The 21,270-nt window shown below is 35.2% G+C and overlaps 1 protein-coding gene across 1 annotated transcript in view; it reads right to left on the minus strand.

Annotated features, from left to right (window-relative positions):
* CNTN5 (contactin 5) overlaps positions 1–21,270 on the minus strand; it is a 1,373,994-nt gene that overhangs the window by 174,101 nt on the left and 1,178,623 nt on the right. Inside the window, exons 14-15 of the mRNA XM_036862636.1 lie at positions 9,852–9,979; positions 7,431–7,606 (exon numbers count right to left, since the gene is read on the minus strand). Of these exons, the coding sequence (XP_036718531.1) occupies positions 7,431–7,606; positions 9,852–9,979 (304 nt within the window). The remainder of the gene's footprint in view (positions 1–7,430; positions 7,607–9,851; positions 9,980–21,270) is intronic.

Raw genomic sequence — 21,270 nt, forward strand, 5'->3', positions numbered from 1 at the left:
GACAGAAGCACTTCATTCAGGATTAAATATTTCTTTGATTGGGTTTGAGTTAATATATGCATGAAATGGGAAAATAATTTTGGAGAAAAACAAAACTTCCAAAAGGGAAAAAAATATGGAGTCCTAGACATGTAAGCACTTAATTTCTGGAGTTAGTGAGCTAAAAGCATATTTAATATCTGAAGTTTACAATCTAGGAAAGCAAATTCTGTTAAGAGATAAAGGAGTGTTTTCTATTTCTCACTGCCCACTTTTCCCCATCCAATAACCTGAAACATCTCACCTGGCTCTGATGACAATCTCTGGGAAGTATGGTACTTTTATCCTCTCAGAGATCACAGAACACAGGCTATTGATCTGATTTTTCTCAGCATGACCAATACTAAAATTGCCTTTCTCTTCAAGAAGCTCTATTTTCCCTGTCTCTCTTTCAAAAAAAAAAAAAAAAAAACCCAAACCAAAAGCGAAAAACAAAAAGTAAACCTGCAGTTCTGCACTAAAGCACATTGCAGAGAAACTAGTAACTTTTATATTACACATAATGCTATGTAAATGTATCATAAAGATAAAAACAGCTGTCAAAAGTGGAGCCTCTAAATGAACAAAAAAGCTCTATATGGTCACCATAATACCATACCCAGAAGGTCTGTTTTAGTGGACTACCTTTAAATGAACAAATGAAGCTTGTGACTTAGATGGCTAAAACTGTCTTTTAATACGTGTGACTTTGGAAGCATTACCTGATTGAACTACATCTGACAAACTACAAAAAGTCATGAGGCACACTTCAAATTTTGCTTTGTGGGGCCAGATGCCAATTCGAATAAAAATGGAGGTGGATAATCAATATGGCGTTACCACCAGCTGTGATCGTGATGGGGTACTGTGGTCAACAGATTACTCAGGTGAAAAGCCCAAGAGTTAAGGAAGAGTCTCTCAATAATAGGCTGCCTTCGATGTCATCTAAGGTAGTCATCTTCTATTCAGTTCCAAACTGGGCTAAGGTGAATGTCCAATTTTGCATAAAAAAGCAATGAAATAAACTATTCTGCAATATAATTTAGCAGAATTTTATGCAGTAGTTAATTAATTATGTTAAAACATGAAATAATGCAGTAGTGGGCTAAGCTGAGAAAATGCTTTTACAGTTTTTATTTTTATTGTTTATTTTTTTCTTCAACAAATATTGACAGTGGCTGTTGTATGGACATACAAAGTGATCAAAAATAAAACAGAATATTAGCCTTTGCCTTGGGGGACCCCATAGTTTAGCTTATGTCATTAATGCATAAAATGTCACAGAATCACAAGTTTTAATGGCATATTTTGGTCATGTTCATGTGACTGCATGCAACATACACATACTAAGAAGATGTGCATTCTTTTCTGCCATGGGAACTATTACTACTTTGAGAAGAGAGTAGATGGAGGCACATTCTCTAACACAGACAAGCAGGGAGCATGGATGTAGTACACTTTCTGGAATGATCTGAAAATTCTTGGACCTTTGAGTGTAACCTCTCTTTAGCTCCCAAGCTTTGGTTGGTTATTACTCTATTCTGTCCTATTAAAGTGACAATGTAATTTCTTTTGTTAAACTAGGTGAAAGACTAGGAGAAAACTGTTATAAAGCTAATATATGCAGTCAAAAGATTAGGGCAGAGTTCTGTACAGAAACTTGGTGAATTACCAGGATTCAGAGCAAGACAAAGATCCAGGAGGCAAGAAATTGAGTGATGAGGATGGACAAGCCCTTTGCCAGACAGGGAGGAGTATGGCTCAGAGTCCAGGAGGCCATACTACTTGGAAGTATGACTATTACTAGTGAGCAGAATGAGCCAAAGAGAACTTGTGACTTTGGTAGAACTGTTGATTCTCTGCCTTTCATACATTTTCTGATTAGTTATGAAGTGCCCCCAAGACTTACACCTGCTAATATGATGAAGAAGATGGTGCAGCAGATGGTCTCGAAGTCCTAAGAGCTTTGTGCCTCAGTAAACCCTGGCAGTATGTCCAGTGATTTCATTTATTTTCACAACATTAACTTTTATCCATCGGGAAAGAGAATGGTACCAGTTGAGCACTTGCTGTCTTCTACTCTGACACTTTTACTCCTTAAGAAATAGTGGTTAATTTCTAAGATGACAAACTAGGAACAGAAGTAACCATGATAAGAAGACTGACATAGGCTACGACTTTCAGCTAATAAAAAATCCTACGGTATTAAGGAGTTTATATTCTGGCCCCTTCACCTACCTAATACTCCACACAAATCAGGGCTATGAATCAGGCTGTTCCCTTATGATTCCTATGCTCAGTGTACGGATTATCATAATTACTCCAACTTTCTAATTTTCTGACATTCAGATCTGGTTGGTAATGGAATGGACTATGTCAGAGGAGTGAGTTCCTCATCACTAAAAGGATTACAGTGGACACTGATGATACTGATGGAGAATCCATGTACCAATCTAGGACTAACTCAATAATCTCCAGGATCCCTCGTAACCCTGAGATACAATATCTTTTCTGATCTAAGGTTGAATTTCTCCTTTTTCTTTTCCTATCCTAATGCTACTCATCCTCTGAGGTCTAGGTCAGGTGGCACCTTCTTCCCAAATAATATTACTTTATATGATTGTTATGAGGAATTGATGAGCTATTGTACGTGTGTATATATACTTATATATATAAATATATATATATAAAAGCTGAGTGCTTGGCATATAGCAGGTGCTAAATTAATTCCTTTCCTCACTTTTCTCCACAATGATAAAAAAATTCACATTAATCTCTTTCTTTTCTGGTCTCCAACAGTATTTGGCTCTAATAAAAAATTAGTAATTTTTTTTATGGTCATATTTTTCTTGAATTACTTTATGTTCTATGCCATCTTTATATTTATTGAAGACCAGAACGAAATCTCCCTTTTATTTTTATTTCCCACAGTTTATAGACAAGGGCTGAACACATAATGGTCAATGAATGTGGAGAGGGTAAGCTTTATAAAGGAGAATCAACATAATGTAGTTTAAAAGTCACAGTGTATTTAATATTGTTACCCCAATTTAGAATTCATGTGGCCTGGAAAAGTCTTATGCTTCTGTTTCCTCATTTAAAAATGGAGTCAAACATCCCTACTCTGCTTTCCTGAGTGTATTGTTATAACCAGAGGATTGAGTAAGTATGAAGGACCATCAAATAGTGCACTTTGATTTGGTTGCCCATTTAGTTGCAATTTATCACATTTGGAGAGCTCACCATGGAAAGGGCAATTCTTGTTTTGCCAACCTTCCTGATTACAAATGTTTGGCTTTTTTCTCTGCTCCAATAGGAACAAATTACAGGCTTCCATAATATTCAGTGTAACTGATCTTTATGCGTTGTAGGTATTAAAACTAGCTTACATCTTGAATGAATAATTAGGGATTTCAAGTCTCTGGAGAACAATGGATCACCATAGTCCTCCATTAAGACTGTGGCTTTGGAGTCACACACCATGTTCAAGTGTTGTTCAGACATCCTGAGAGTATTAAGAGGTTCTCAAAGACCTCTGACCAACATAAAAAATTGTGTCAAAACACAATTGTGTCAAAGCACGATTGCAAATTATTATTTGATAACAAGGTGGTTATTTAAGGCTGAAGCTTATAATGGTCGATTCCTCATTGTAACCTCTGCTTAACCTGCCTGGAATGAATGTAAAGTCTGCCTGCTGTTCAACCCCTGCTCCACACAGCTGTCAGAATTATCTTCTTAAAGAACAAATCTGAGTCACATGGCTCCCTGTTGCATTCCAAATAAAACCCAAATTCCATGGCTCAGAAATCAGTGCCTTTAACAATGACGCCTCTGCTGCTCTCCTTTAAATGTATTCAACAAATAGTGACTTATTCTCTACTCTGTGTCTTCACTATGCCATCAGGGCTATAGGTTCCTCACTGTTCCTGAGACGTGCTCTAAACTCTCTGCCTTGTCTTTGCTTCACCTGCTCGCTCTGTCTGAAATGCAGCTTCTCCTCCTAACCACCTGGCAAAATCCTACTAATCCAGGTCCAGTTCAAATACCAAATTCTTCTGCCATCTGTATGTAGAGTTCTCTGGTGATAGCACTGTGATAACAGATTACTAGCCCACCCTGCTGTCTGTCTCCTTAATCTGTGCTCTCTTAGGGGTGAAAGGCCATGTATTTTAACTTGGATCCTGCACAGCCCTTTGCTTGTACAATTGAATCTAAATTAAATCTTAAGAATAGCCTCACTAATTTGCCACCTTCAGTTAACTCATATCATTGCCAAAAAAGGGATTTGGGTGAGTTGGATCAAATGTTTACAGACTAATTGATTATTTGGACCCTTTGAACAGTGGCTTCAGTAATGGATTCACTCCAAAAATCAGTCAAATTGCTGGGTTTGTAAAACATGGCCTCAGTCAAGAGGCAAGAGAAATAGAAGCATTTTCATTATAGATTTCAAAGCAGTAGCTATAATTCTTCTAACCTGATGTGATTATATGTTTATTTATTCACTCTCTTGCAGTCCAAAAGCACTGTTTTATTTAAAACATAAATATACCTCGTCTATAGATGTTATAAAAGTTACACATAAAATTTTTCCTAGAGCTTCATCTGTAAACCATTGGCTGTGTATAAAAGATATCACTATAACTAGTTGAAAAGTAGAGAACTTCATTAAGCTATATTTTGGCACTACAAGATGGAAAGTATCAACACAATTGGTATCTTTTTGTTTTTGTTTTTTTTCAGAGATTTGGTTGATTCATTTGACACTATGCAGTGTTAATATGCTTGAAATACATACCCCCCTTTCTCTGCTGATTCACCCCCATTCAATCACCCACTGGTGGGTTAGGGACAGGTCAGTTAACCTAAAGAGTACTTCAGTCAAAAGCACACTCTATTCCTGCTTAAGTCCTGAATCCTGCTGGGCTTTCTTACTCTGTTGGACTAGCCTAGACCCCTAAGGTCTCTTCAATGGCTCTCCTTTGAAACTCAAAGCAAACCATAGATTACCCCACTAGGCTCTCTTCTGAGCCCTGGCCTGCCCTCTTATTCCCAGAGTCCTCAATTGGCCTGTCAAACAGAAAGTATCCACATGACCAGAGGCCTTCCCAAATCTCGCTTCTTTATAACCCTTTCATCCCTCTTTCTAAAACATGTTATTTCTCAGACATATTATATTTCACAAGGTGAAAGGCAGGATGGGGATAGAATGTTTTTCTTTTTTTTCTCTGACTTTTTCAAGTCACAGAATGGGATTCTCTCCCATGTATATCCTTGAAGCCAGCCAGGACCCAATCAGTGTTTGAGGTAATTGGGGTAGAGGGAATAGACAATTTCTTCTACACTTTGCAGTTTTGAAGCTTCCAAATATTTTAAGTACAAACATACTTCTATTAATTTTTTAAAATAAGCTAAAGTGATATATCCTACATAACCTTAAGCTAAATATTTTTCTCATTTCTCAATATATTAATTTGCTTTATTTTTCTATTCTGGAGTTTATTATCACTGTCTACAAACTGAGCTTAATTTATTATGGCTTGTAGCAATATAGGTTTGCATGGAGTAAGGAGTCAATTTTGTAATTCTCAAGGGCAGGAACAGCATATGTGTAAAGAGAGATACAGCAGGTATTATTAACTGCCAACCTTATGAAAAGGATTAAAGGTATTTATTGATACGAATGAATGGACATGAAACTAAAGTGGTAACATCTAAGAGACAAAAACAAGAATTCATATAATTTATCAGACCATTAATTTCTCTACTGATATTTTAAAATAAAAAGGGAGCCTGCTTCTATGAAGAAAACCCAAAATTTAGCTTAGACATATTTTTTCTTTATATTTCTGATCACTCAAAATGAATGCTTACAGGTAATCCTAAGAAGAAATATTTTTGATGGTATATTTTTTTTGTTTTCAAATTTAATATTTTTGTGTCATATTTTTCTGGTTTTGTTTTATGACATTCATAGCATAAAATTTGTTCAAAATTTGAAGCTATGATCGACCCAAGGTAAATAAAAAAGAAAATTCGAGGAAAATGAGTTTAACATGATCTAAATATTTTGTATATAACATAACCATTGACAATTAAAATTGATTTATTTAATGAGATGTGAATAATGCAGTTGGGTAATTTTTTCTTATTTATACAGTCTCTCTCATTAACTGCAAAGTAAATCAGGATGAAAGGAATAATTTAGAAGAAAATGTTTACTTTAAGTTACATTGGCAAATGCAACAAAGAAAATTCATTCTTACTATTCTGCTAATACAAATTTTTCAAATTCTAGAGTAAGAAGGGGTCTTAGAAATTATCTGGTCCAACTCCCTCAGTTTAGTGCTCTATGAGATTAATGCCAAGGCAAATCAAGTGACTGGCTTTTTGTTACACAGCTGATTAAGGACTGAGCTGGGTCTTGACCCAGAAAATTCCTTACTTTGGGCCTAGGACTTTTCCCACTGTATCACATTACCTTTAAAATAAAATTCAATCCAAGCCAAGTTTTATATGTTTGGGCTCATTACAGCTGTGGTCTACCAGTGCTTCCCAAAATGTTTACAGAAGAATAAACTGAAGTTAATAAGTGTGTGGCAGCATTTTAAATTGTATTTGTAGGCATAGTTTGTATTTGGATCCACCTCTTTAACCAATATAGAAGAGATATTTCAGCCAAAATCTCTCTCTGCCACCCAAGTTCCACTGCCTTTCTCTCTCTCCATCATTATGTTACTCTTTTATGTTTTAAAAAAGCCAGTGGGGGAAAAGATCATTTTTCTACTTCTTTGTTAAGACACTATGATCGTACTACAGAATTTGGTTCAAAAGATTTCTTACTCCATTTAGTTGATTGTCACATAGATATATAAAAGAAGATATTACAAGGAAAGATTTGGCAGATGAGAAATGAGCATGTCTGTGAATGTTTGTCTAAGGCTAATGGGCATTTCTGACTTTGGGTTGCATGTTTAAGCTGTATAGCCTGTGAGAGATTAAAGAATACCCGAGAATTACTATTTCTTCAGGAGTAGGACAGGCAGGCTTATTTCATTTATTTATTGTATCGTAATTGCTAAGAATGCTTTAAATAACACTTTTATGTTTATGTAGCCACATAACTTTTGAGAAGTAAAGTGTAAATATTGACAATACTAATCAAATAGAAAAAAATGGCAAAGAAATCAGATCTGCATAATCAAGTATTCTCAATTTCTTACTGGGGGTGTTTTAAATAAGTATTACTTTCAGTTTGACATAACATAAAATAATGAAATAAAATAATTGAATCAATTTGAATTTTGTCCTAATTTTTCCTTAACATTTCACAGATAAGAAAGTTTTTACATTTGAGTCTAAATTTCTAAAAGTATTATTACTCAAAGAATAAAATTTTATTAACTTACGGCCCTGATGCTTTCAAAATGTCCACCTTCTTTCTCGAAATCGATAGGCTGTCCTTTTAGTGTCCAGTAGAAAGTGACATCCAAACTAGCATCATGAATTGCTTTGCAGTTAAGGACGATGCTTTCTCCCACTGTTAACTCTGTTCTTTTAGGAGTAAGTTCTATTCTTGTAGGTTCTATAGAAATAAAGATACGTTCATTAGCATAACGTATAGTTTTCACCTTCATTCTGTATTTTAAATAATAGAGAAAAAAATTAAACAAGGAATCTATGTAATACAGTTGCTCCAGATACATATCTTTTAATAAACTATTATTAATTGAAATATTACCATTTTGTATGTTAGCATTTCACTAGGCATTTGTAGGGAACAGATGATTTAAAAGTCCCTATTCCTGTTAAGAAGACAGCTTGGATGAAAAAGAGGAAAGACTACATAGCTAGAAAGAGCATTTGGCGCTCTTGGAAGGAGGAACATTAGAAAAAAGAAGCTGTAGCCTCCCTGTCCACCTTCAAGGATCATCAAGTATAAATAAAATAATTTTTACAATAAAAAATTCTTCACATCTAAGGAGGAATAATTCAAGTGAGTTCACTTTAAAGGTTATACGGAGCACCTCCCTTCAAATTACTATCTTAAAGGAGATGAAAACTATACTACTACTACTATACCAGCTTGTATTCGCTTTATAGTTTACAAAACCTTGTAAGTAGAGGAGTAGAAGAGGCACCTCTGGCTCATTATAAAATATCCCCTTTGATAGACTGTGGATGCTTTAATTGAGATCTAAAAAAAAGGCAAAATATTGAATAGAAATGTTTTTTGAGAAAAAATGTTTACATTAACTATTTAATGATTCAGTTAAATTTTTTAAAAATAGATACATTTTTACTGGGTTTAGAGCAACTTTAAACCAATAAAGGCTAATACCAGCTGTACATCTAAGGGTTAGTTCAGCTAATGATCAAACAACTGCAATATGATATTTTTTTTTAATAAAGTAGGGAGGTGATGGAGACAGGATTTTGATACTTTCTTTTTTCCTAATTAGGTTCCTGATTGTAGATACCTCAAGAAGCCTGACACAGATGAAAAATTAGCCTAATTTTCCTATTTCAGCTCTACTGTTTGCAATAGCATAGTCTGATGAAGGACCATTGTTAACCACTGATAAGATCCTTTAATATGCAGCGTCCTTCAAAGCAGTCTCAGAAAGAGCGATACCAGGAAAGGAATGCCACTGTAAATATTAACATTCTGGAAGTCAAATATTCTGTGTGGCATTCTAAATTCTGGCTTCATCAGAGAATACAGATCATCACAGCATATTGCAGTTTCAACTTTGTGGGAATTGGAATGTTCTGAGTAACTAAATATTCCACTTAACTCGTCATTAACAGAGAACATTTTTGTTATTATTAAATTTAAAAAGTCTGTGGATCCAGCATTGCCTCACTATGAAAAACGTTGTTTAGCACACACAAGGAATGAGACCCAGACTGGAAAACTGACTTGGATCCCAGTAATGTATGCTATAAGTGAAGACATTTTTAAAATTATGTTCCTTCCTTCCCTGGATGTTTGCCTCTTTTCTGAAATATCAGAGTGCTGGCTATTTTAATTACATTTCTCTTTCTGAAGAAAGGGGAAAATGAACATTACTATATTTTTTTGTGGCCAAAGTATGATTCATTATATACTACATGCACAAATGGAAAAAATTAGTGATATACTTCACCATGAAAAGTATTCCTTTACCAAATGAAGAGAATGTCTAAGATAGGAGATTTTCTTAGTACTAAACAATGACAGGTAGTCTCAGAAGAAGGTTCTAGACTTGGAATCTAGTTCACTTTAGAACTAGAAAACTAACAGAAACATTTAAGCAGTAATATTTATAATACTAAAAAATTACAGTGTATAAAAATTCCATTGATGCAGAAATCAAAGAGTAGCTCTGTTGTCAGTTCATCTGATGTATATTTCAACACCACATGTTCACGTCCTCCCTCTGCTATTCTTTTTTTTGCCCCAAATCCCCAGTTGAAGTGGTAACAAAGGAATATTACTGATTGATGCTAAAATTAATCTTGATTCAGGAAAATATTTTTATACTGTTGGCATACTTTTAAATTTTGAGACCTCGACTAAAACTTCAGAAAGCTTTCTTTATCCTGCACATATTTTGTTCAGAGCATAATATTTAAATTTCTACCAACAAGGTGTTCCTTTCTTCATAGTCCCCTAAATAATGGAAAGGGATAATTCGACTGTGTTAGTTCTTTGTGTACAATATATTTCTTGAACAGGAACATGCACACACATACGTGCAAATACACATACATGCACGTTATATTTATTCACTTTCTGATAAGGCCATGAAACTATGCTTATAAAACATTTAGCCACATTTTCTTACCTTTCACAGAAACAGAAGCTATGATTTCAGCAGAACCAAAGACATTTTCCCCTTGGCAAACGTACTTTCCCTCATCTGATTTAGAAGCATTTAGGATCCGTAGACTCCCGTCTGGAAGAATAGCTATTCTGAAAATTATTAAAAAGTTTTTTTTTTCCTGTTTAACTGAAAATCAACTAAGTGGTAAGAAACTCTCATGAAGTCTGAAACCACTTCCAAGTAATAATAAATAAGATAAAGGATCACTGTGAAAATATGCAGTGATAGTAGAAATGTTTTGCCCTTCAAGAAATTATGCAATAAACCCACATAATACCTTCTTATATTTAAAAGGGTTAGGGAGTGACAGGTTATTTTTCTTTTGACAACTTTATGACAGTTCCTTTTAAAACTTGTGGAAAAAAAGGTGACCCTGAATTTGGTTATTAAAACTTATACTACAATATCACCAGGGTTATTTTAATATTAAGCTTGAGGTATTTCACCTCAAACCAAGAATGACCTCAAAAATCAAATATAAAAAGAAACAGCATATAAACATAGAGGAGGACAAGTACAAACATAAAATTAATTGTATACAGCCTCGAGATGATTTGTGGTGGTTTCTCTGCAGTGCAACCCATGTAGCAAGGGCGTGACAGTCCTGATACCTGAAACCTGGGCTGCTCGCACTGCGCTTTTCAAACATAAAAACGTGACATCTGAGTTTGCATTTGGGCTCTTTCAAGACCTTTATCAAAAGTGGATCTTGAGTCTTATATGAAGGTGAGAAATTAAAGCATTATTAAAAATTTTTAGAAGTTCTGTGAAAATGAGGTTGACATTCAGGATTACCATATTCTCCTGTGTATTCATCATTCCAGAAATATAAGGATATCAAACTTAATTAGAATTTTTGTCCTTTTCTCCCTCTTATGCTCCTGAAGTATAACCTATTATTTCACCAGTGCATCGACCTACTGAAGCAACCCGACACATAACAGAAGTGGCTGTTGTGATTTTATTTGATATGCCACTAGAATTTAGACTGACTTCTTTTAGGAAAGAGGAAGTAACAGTCTGTGCTACTTTTGGTAGAAAACCAAAGGTCTCACTGAACTTAAAATCCTAAAATTGGATCCTCCTAGTTCTGAAAAGAATAGTTTATTGCAGGGCAACATGATAACATTAAACTATTTAAGATACAAGAATAATGGCTAAATCAGTTTATCAACATCCTTTATGTTATTTTAAAATATGTATTCAGTTTTGCCAATCAGTCCAGAACTGATGGTTATGGACAGCATTTAACTTTTAACAATTGGATTAGATTCTAGGCTGCTGAATATTGCTTATTAATTTATACTTACATATTATTATCCATAAAGAGACCAGTTTAAAAACATCATACTGTTTTCAATATGGATCAAATTTGATTTACAATGTATGAGAAGGGATCCAAATTTAGAAGCAAGCCAAACTAGGAATAGAGGATTTGACTGTAATTTATGTCTAGCAGGGATGTTAATGAGACATTTGGAAAATACAGTGGTCTCTAAAGTTATATAATCCATTTAAGATGGTCAATGAAAAATTCTGTTTATTTAGATAGTGCTATTTCTATAAAAATGGAATATATGCACTTACTCCATTTCAATCACGAAGATACACATGCTACAAAAAGATTTATTTGAAAGCAAAGATTATACTTTTTATAAACAAATAAGCCTTCTCTTGTGAGAATGACACACTTTATTGAAATATAGTTAAATTACTACAGTTTGTGCAGATTGTTAATATTGTGAAAATGTCTACATTTTACTGACTGGTGTAAATACTAATCTAGCAGATGAGAAGTTTGGCTTAAAAAGTCACCCCCTTTAAAGAAATAAATGTATCTTAGATACTGGTAGTATCTTAGCTCTTAATTTAAGATAAGTCCTTTCTCCCTGACAGGAGGCAATATATTACAAAGAGAGTTTATGAACACTCCTGTACTTTAGGTCACTGATCCACTTGGAGGATGAAGAATTTTGAATACCATGATGTTTTTTACCTGTCAAGTGACAGTGTCATTTAACCAAAAGGCTGTCTACTGCTTCCAGTTGCAAATCCTTATCAGATAAGCTCTTTTTTTAATTTAGAAAATAAAAAAATAGAACAGACAATGAATGCAATTTATATTATAACATCTGGCTATTGCAAACAAATACTGAGATAATTGAATACTGAATTAATATTTCTTTGCAATTTCCAACTTCTTTGTCTTCTGCCCTATGCTATTAACATGCGACGCCTACATTTGGAATCTTCACATTTGTAGACTAATTCTTCTGAGACATCCTTGAACTTGGAATGGGGTAATAAGGGAGTGGTAAGGTGAAGGTCTGTTGTGGACAGGGAGAAATTTTAGAAACGCAAATCAGCATTCTAGCACTTAGTATCAAGGCACATTTACTCTCTTCTGGTCTCTAAATTTCTCCACAAGTTTCTGCCTAGACCTGGAGATGTCTTGGTTCTCATCTTGCACTTAATTACTGGATCTTTGCCTTGGTAACTTGCCCAGTACCACAATCTACCTAGTATACTGCTGTGCTTACCCTATCTTGCAAGGATTCATTGCTAACTTCCTGATGCCTCTCTTGATCTCCAAATTTCAGGATCATTTTCTGGACTCTCCATTTCCACGTTTGGCTTACCTGTCAGATAGTACCACCTATTTTAGACCCTTCCAAGTGCTTGTCTGGGAGTATCACCTATACACCTGCTGCCATATTATTTAGAGATCATGCTTGGACTTCTAGATTAGATTTTTTTCTGGTACCCTATCATAATGAATATTATATCATGGAATCATTAATCACTAATTGAGACTGTGTGCTTTAAGGTCAGGGAGGGTTGCGTTCAAATCACTGCCATTGACGAGTACTTGTGTGATCTTAAAATTACTCAGTCTCTTTCCTTATATGTAAAACTGTCATAATTATATCTAACTAGTTCTTTAACAGTACTAACTTGATAATATATGTAAATTATTCTATTTTTGTGGTGTGTGTAGACATTAATTGAAAATTTACTCAAAATTTTAAATAAAATTTGTGACAAATTTTAAAAAAGAAAAAGTAGAGAGTGCCAGGGAAAGTTCTTACTATGAAAGCCTTAACTATTTAGGGTGTTTGATGAATCTTTTCTGAGGGAAGTATTGCAGTGAGAACTGAAGGATGAAAGAGAGCTAACTAGGCAAAGTGTGGGAAAGCAGAGGGAATGACATTTGCAAGGCCTCCAGATGGGAAAGACCACAAAACCTTGAAGAATGAAATGGCCAATTATGATGGCATATATAAAGCGGGAGCAGAGAGCAGCTCAAGGTGAGACTGGAGAGGTAGACAGGGAGTAAGATCATGCAGGACCTCGCATACTATGAAAAATATCTGACCTTTATTTTAGGTCAATGAGAAGCTGCCAATTTTTTTTTGACAGCTTTACTGATGTATTAGGCATATAATAAGCTCGCATGTTTAAAGTGTATAACTTTGAAAAGTTCTCATGTATAGATATACAGTCATGAAACCATTAATTAGCATCGTCGAGATCTTCAACATATATGTCACCCTCAAAGCTTGCTTGTGTTCCTTTGTATTCTCTCCCCCCAGCCCCTTCTCATACCACACTTATCACTGGACTACTACTGATCTGCTTTCTATCACTAGAGTAAGTTTTCACTTTTACAAAATTTTATGTAAATAGACTCTTAACATTATGTATTCCTTTTATTTAGTTAATTTCACTCAGCATAATTAAGTTGAAATTGAATTGAGTGTCATTCTTGTTACAATGATCAAGAATCCATTCCTCTTCATCGCTGAGCAGTATTCCATTGTGTGTAGATGGCACAACTTGCATATCCTTCACCTTTTGGTGGATGCTTGTGTTATTTTCAGCTTGTGGCTATTACAAATAAAGCTGCTATGAAGATTTGTATATATGTATTTTATGAATATTTGCTTTATTTCTTTTGGATAGATACTTAGAACTGTAATGACTAGATGATCTAGTTAGTTTTATGTTTAACTTTTTAAGAAGCTGCCATACTGTTTCCACATGGTTGTGCCACTTTACGTTCCTAGCATCCCAGTGTGAGAGTTCTTGCAACACTTGATATGGTCAGTCTTTTTAATTTTAGTGATTACGACAAGCAGGTACTAGAATCTTATTGTTATAAGTTCCATTTCCCTAATGACTGCTGATGTTGAGCATCTTTATTTTTGCTTACTTTCCATCTGTATATCTTCTTGGGTGAAGAGAGTGTGAGAATATTTTACCATTTTTATGGAGTTGTTATTGAGGTTTGAGAGTTCTTTTTATATTCTATATAGAACTCCTTTTGCAGGTATCAGACTGGCAAATATTTTTTTACCAGTTTCTGGGATGTCTTAGCATTTTTCCAACAGCAGAAGTTCTTGGTTGATGAAGTCCAATCTATTTTATGCGTTGTGCTTTTGTTGTTGTACTAAGCAATAGGTTAGGTTTGTTACCTAACCTAAGGTCACAAAGTTTTTCTATGTTTTCTTTTTGATGTTCTATAGTTTTAATTTTTATGTTTATGTCTATGATTCATTTTGAGTTACATTTTGTTCATGCTATGAGGTAGGAATCTAACTATTTATTTATTTATTTAGTATATGGTTATCTAGTTGTTCTGTGCCACCATTTGGAAAAGAATGTCTTCTCTCCATTACCAAAAATTAATTTGCATTCATGCCCTGGCTATTGTAAATAGTGCTGCAATGAACATTTGGGTGCATGTATCTTTTTGAATTATGGTTTTCTCTGGGTATATGCCCAGTAGTGGGATTGCTGGGTCATATGGTAGTTCTATTTTTAGTTTTTTAAGGAACCTCCATACTGTTTTCCATAGTGGCTGTATTAATTTACATTCCCACCAACAGTGTTAAGACAGTTCCCTTTTCTCCACACCCTGTCCAGCAATTATTGTTTGTAGATTTTTTGATGATGGCCATTTTGACCAGTGTGAGGTGATACCTCATTGTAGTTTTGATTTGAATTTCTCTAATAATTAGTAATGTTGAGCATCTAAACGTCCATCAACAGAGGAATGGATAAAGAAGATGTGGTACATATATACAATATTTACTCAGCCATAAAAAGGAATGATATTGGGTCATTTGTAGAGACGTGGATGGACCTAGAGACTGTCATACAGAGTGAAGTAAGTCAGAAAGAGAAAAACAAATATCGTATATTAACACATATATGTGCAATCTAGAAAAACGGTATAGATGATTTTGTTTGCAAAGCAGAAACAGAGACACAGGCATAAAGAACAAACGTATGGATACCAAGGGGGAATGGGGGTGAGATGAACTGGGAGACTGGGATTGACATATATACACTACTATGCATAAAGTAGAAAACTAATGAGAACCTATTGTATAGCACAGGGAACTCTACTGGATGCTCTGTTGTGACCTAATTGGGAAGGAAATCCAAAAAAGAGGGGATATATGTATATGTATGGCTGATTCACTTTGCTGTACAGCAGAAACTGACAAAACAGTGTGAAGCAACTATACTCCAATAAAAAAAAATCAATTAGCTGTACATTACAGAGAAAAACCATGCATTAGATAAACCTCTTTCTATTATGAATTACGGTGTTGCTGACCATGAGTTCAATGTTAATAAATCAACATTATATATTATATCAGGTGTCTTTAAACAGACATGCATAAGACAAGACTATGTATTGACCAGTTGTCCACAAGGTGATCAGAGGCTTGCAGGAACCTAACCCTGTTTTTCCCCCATGAACAATGGTTCAGTATTTGCTAATTCAGTGTTTGTGATGAATTTATAGAACATAGATACACAGAAAAATTAGAATTGACTGTATTTACAGATGAAGTGATGGAGCGATCTGGGGTTTGCTTAAAAATAATTCATGGAGGCACAGGGAATTAGGTTGGGGCATAGATGAAACACATTGATGAGTCGAAAATTGGTGAAGCTGCAAATAGCTGCTCATTAAACTATTTTCTCTATTTTTGTAAATGTTTGGCATTTCCTTAATAAAAAGTTGTTTGCAAAATCCCCACCCAAAAGATAGATCAATTAGCATTATATGTGTAGGTCAACAACTACTTAACTCTCTCTGCTATCTCATTGATCTACTATCTTTATTACTGCAGCAATATGATCTGTCTAGAAGTCATGTAAGTTAATTCTTTCTACTTTGCTCTTCTTTTTCAGAGGTGTTTTGGCTATATTCTTTGTATTTCCATATGAATTTTGCAATTAGCTTGTCAATTTTGAAAAAGCCTACTGAGATTTTGATTGGAATTTCAGTGCATCTTTAGCTCAATTTTCATAAAAAAATTAACATGTTAACGATATGGCTTTACAGTACATGAACATGACATATCTCCATTTATTTAGGTCACTTAAAATTTCTCTAAGAAATATTTTGTAGTTATCAGTCTACAGGTCTTAGATATCTTTTGTCAGATTTATCCTTTTTTGATGCTATAGTAAAGTACTTTTAAAAAATTAATTAATGAATGAATTTATTTATATGAAATATTTTGAGGTAATTATAGAGAAACATGTAGTTTTAAGAAGTAATACACAGAGGAATAGAGGACATGGTTAAAAATCTTGGGGCTCACATCTTGGGGCCCAACCTGGATGTATTGACTGAAGTCCGGGAGTGGATTTCAGGAATCTGCATTTCAGCAAGCTCTTCACCACACCAGAGACCTTCAAGATGGCAGAAGAGTAAGACATGGAGATTGCCTTCCTCTCCACAAATACATAAAAAATACATCTACATGTGGAACACCTCCTACAGAATACCTACTGAACACTGGCAGAAGACCTCAGACTTCCAAAAAATCAAGAAACTACCCATGTACCTGGCCGTGTGGCTGACAGGGTCTTGGTGCTCCAACAAAGTGTCAGGCCTGAGTCTCTGAGGTGGGAGAGCTGAGTTCAGGACATTGGTCCACAAGCCACGTCCCGGCCCCACATAATATCATAATATCCCCATTGATATGGGAATCTCCCAGAGATCCCCATATCAATGCTAAGGCCCAGCTCCACTCAACGACCAGCAAGCTCCAGTGCTGGACACCTTATGCCAAAGAACTAGCAAGACAGGAACACAAACCCACCCTTAGCAGAGAGGCTGCCTAAAATCATAAGAAGTTCACAGACACCACAAAACACACCACCGGATGTGGTCCTGCCCACCAGAAGGACAAGATACAGCCTCATCCACCAGAACACAGGCACCAACCCCCTTCAACAGGAAGCCTACACAACTCACTGAACCAACTTTAGCCACTGCGGGAAGACACCAAAAACAATGGGAACTGCGAACCTGCAACCTGCAAAAAGGAGACCCCAAACACAGTAAGTTAAGCAAAATGAGAAGACAGAGAAATAAACAGCAGATGAAGGAGGAAGGTAAAAACCCTCCAGACCAAACAAATGAAGAGGAAATAGGCAGTCTACCTAAAAAAGAATTCAGAGTAATGATAGTAAAGATGATCCAAAATCTTGGAAATAGAATGGAAAAAATACAAGAAACATTTAACAAGGAACTAGAAGAACTAAAGGGCAAATAAACAATGATGAACAACACAATAAATGAAATTAAAAATTCTCTAGAAGGAATCAATAGCAGAATAACTGAGGCAGAAGAATGGATAAGTGACCTGGAAGATAAAATAGTGGAAATAACTACTGCAGAGTAGAATAAAGAAAAAAGAATGAAAAGTATTGAGGACAGTCTCAGAGACTTCTGGGACAACATTAAAAGCACCAACATTCAAATTATAGGGATCCCAGAAGAAAAGATAAAGAAAGGGACTGAGAAAATATTTGAAGAGATTATAGTTGAAAATTTCCCTAATATGGGAAAGGAAATAGTCAGTCATGTCTAGGAAGCACAGAGAGACCCATACAGGATAAATCCAAGGAGAAACAGGCCAAGACACATATTAATCAAACTATCAAAAATTAAATACAAAGAAAACATATTAAAAGCAGCAAGGGAAAGCAACAAATAACATACAAGGGAATCCCCATACATTTAATAGCTGATCTTTCAACAGAAACTCTGCAAGCCAGAAGAGAGTGACAGGATATATTTAAAGTGATGAAAGGGAAAAACCTACAACCCAGATTACTCTACCCAGCAAGGATTTCATTCAGATTCAACGGAGAAATTAAAACCTTAACAGACAAGCAAAAGCTAAGAGAATTCAGCACCACCAAACCAGCTTTACAACAAATGCTAAAGGAATTTCTCTAGGCAGAAAACACAAGAGAAGGAAAAGACTTACAATAACAAATCTAAAACAATTAAGAAAATGGTAATAGGAACATACATATCGATAACTAACTTAAATGTAAATGGATTAAATGCTCCCACCAAAAGACATAGATTGGCTGAATGGATACAAAAACAAAACCCATATATATGCTGTCTACAAGAGACCCACTTCAGACCTAGGGACACATAAAGACTGAAAGTGAAGTGATGGAAAAAGATATTCCATGCAAATGGAAATCAAAAGAAAGCTGCAGTACCAATTCTCATATCAGACAAAATAGACTTTAAAACAAAGACTATTACAAGAGACAAAGAACGACACTACATAATGATCAAGGGATCAATCCAAGAAGAAAATACAACAATTGTAAATATTTATGCACCCAAAATAGGAGCACCTCAATTCATAAGGCAAATGCTAACAGCCATAAAAGGGTAAATCGACAGTAACACAATCATAGTAGGTGACGTTAACATTCCACTTTCACCAATGGACAGATCTTCCAAAATGAAAATAAATAAGGAAACACAGCTTAAATGATACATTAAACAACATGGACATAATTGATATTTATAGGACATTCCATCCAAAAACAACAGAATACACTTTCTTCTCATAATGAAGAAAAGGAAGAGAGCAACCAAATCAGTAAACAAATCTACCAAATATAATAAGCTGTAAATACTAAACTAAGATTAACGTAAAACCATAAATAAATTAGATGCAGAAAGCAAACCCCAAGTCTACACTTTCTCCCAAAGTCCACCGCCTCAATTTTGGGATGATTTGTTGTCTATTCAGGTATTCCACAAATGCAGGGCACATGAAGTTGATTGTGGAGATTTAATCCGCTGCTCTTGAGGCTGCTGGGAGAAATTCCCCTTTCTCTTCTTTGTTCACACAGCTCCTGGGGTTCAGCTTTGGATTTGGCCCCGCCTCTGTGTGTAGGTTGCCTGAGGGCGTCTTTTGGGAAGTCTGAGGTTTCTGCCAGCGTTCAGTAGGTGTTCTGTAGGAGTTATTCCACATGTAGATGTAGTTTTGATGTATTTGTGGAGAGGAAGGTCATCTCCACATCTTACTCCTCTGCTATCTTGAAGGCGTCCCTCCTGTCATCTTCTTAATAGGAAAAAACAACTATACGTGTAATTATAATTACATGAGCTCGTGCTAATGGAGATGCACGTTTCCGGAGAAAGTGATATCTAAGATGATACCTGCAAGAAGTAGGAATTAGACCACTGAATGGCTGGAAGCAGGAGATGGAGTGAAGTGTCTCAGTTAGATTCGTCAGCTTCTTATTGAATAGCTTCTGTAGTCCAGACACTACAGAAGGTATCTGGTATAAAACGATGAATAAGTTCCAGTTCCTACCCTCAGGAATTACAAGTAAAGAGGAATCATCAGACAAGCAAGCAAGAAATTAACATTCAGCATATTAAATTCTGGAAAGGAATAAGCACAGGTAACTCTTTGGATTACATAGAGGGACAGCTCACCAACCTGGGGGATGTGAGTGTGGTTAGAGGAGAAATCTCAGGGGAGGTGACAACTCATTTGAGGGCTGAACATTAGGTAAGTCTTATTCTTATCCAGGTTTTGTGGGGGGGATAGGTAAAATTATTTATTGATAAGCCTGTTTTCTAATTGCTTTTCTGAACTCTAGTCTTTCACTCCTTGCATTCAAATTGCACATTTCCTCTGGATTTAACTTCCTAAATTAGAGCTCACTCTTTTGCCTGAAATTTTCATGGCTCTCTCTAGCCTGCAAAATAACATACTTACTCCTTTGTAGAACAGTTAAAAGTCTTCACCAAATGGTCATAACTTCTATCATCCCTGATCTCCTGTGCTCTGCAGGTCTCCAAACTCTTTGTAATGCATTTTCAATGTGTGTTTTATTTCATTTGTAAATTACCTATGTGTCTCACACACATACACACATAGAGTGCTATACTAATAATGCTAAGTACACTGTAAACATATAATAATTAGATATTATAAGTAAAACAAACATGTTATTCCATTTCTCCTTTCCCCCCTCCCATCCCCTAATGAATATCTTGCACAATTGAACTGTTCAGACCTGTATTTGGAGACCATTTCTCTGGTCATAAGACCATGTACCTTTCCATGGTTAGATTCCTACCTATTTATCACAGCTCAAGTGTGCTATCTGCCTGAACTCCTCCTTAATGCTCTTTAGTTGTTAGGATTATTCCTGCCTTCGTTTTCTACTTCCTCAGAAGGAAAGTAGCACTGTCACATTTTTTTCTTAGTACATGATAGCTTGTGTGTCTTATCCACTGAGCTCTACAGTTTCAGCATTTTCAAGCGCCTACATTAAGACGAGAACTGAAAAAAATGATTGGTTCAAATAATTAAAAACTACTTCAGTGTTGAAAATAATACAATGGAATGTTGTAACAATTAGTCAACCCCAATTTATCTTTTCCATTGATGTATATGAAAGAGTTACCACCATAAAAATATAATAACATTTTACTATTATATTTGTACTTTCAATGATAGAGTTATAAAAGTTATTTCAAAATATTCTGTAACAAAAGCACATTTTATATGAGATATAGGTACATTTATGATTTTTGATAAAATCTGAGATGAAAACTTTAAAAAATAAGAGAGCTTAGGACCTATAAAGGTCTTTATATGGTTCTGCTAATGCTAAGCATTTACTGATCACTTTTTATGTGTCAGGCATCATACTAACCTTCCACACCTTATTTCACATAAGGCTTCTAACTATGTGAGTTGAGTATTGTTAACCTCATTTACTAATGAGAAAGCTATGGTTCCTCAACATTTATTGCTTTATTCAAGGCTATTCAGCAAGTGGCAGTGCCTTGATTTCAGCCAGGGGCTTTGATTTGTTATTTGTTTGCCTGCCAGTATCTACCTGACTCACTTGTAACCTCCTGCACTTATTGTTGCCGTAAACTCCACAATAGCTGGTACTTAATAAATGGGGACAGAAATAAACTGGATATACCTTAAGTGATTTATCTTATACATGAAGAGATTGATGTCCAGAGCACTTCAAATCACTTTTAAAAAAATAAAATGGC

This window comes from Balaenoptera musculus, chromosome 8 (genome assembly GCF_009873245.2).
Source record: "Balaenoptera musculus isolate JJ_BM4_2016_0621 chromosome 8, mBalMus1.pri.v3, whole genome shotgun sequence".
NCBI lineage: Eukaryota > Metazoa > Chordata > Mammalia > Artiodactyla > Balaenopteridae > Balaenoptera > Balaenoptera musculus.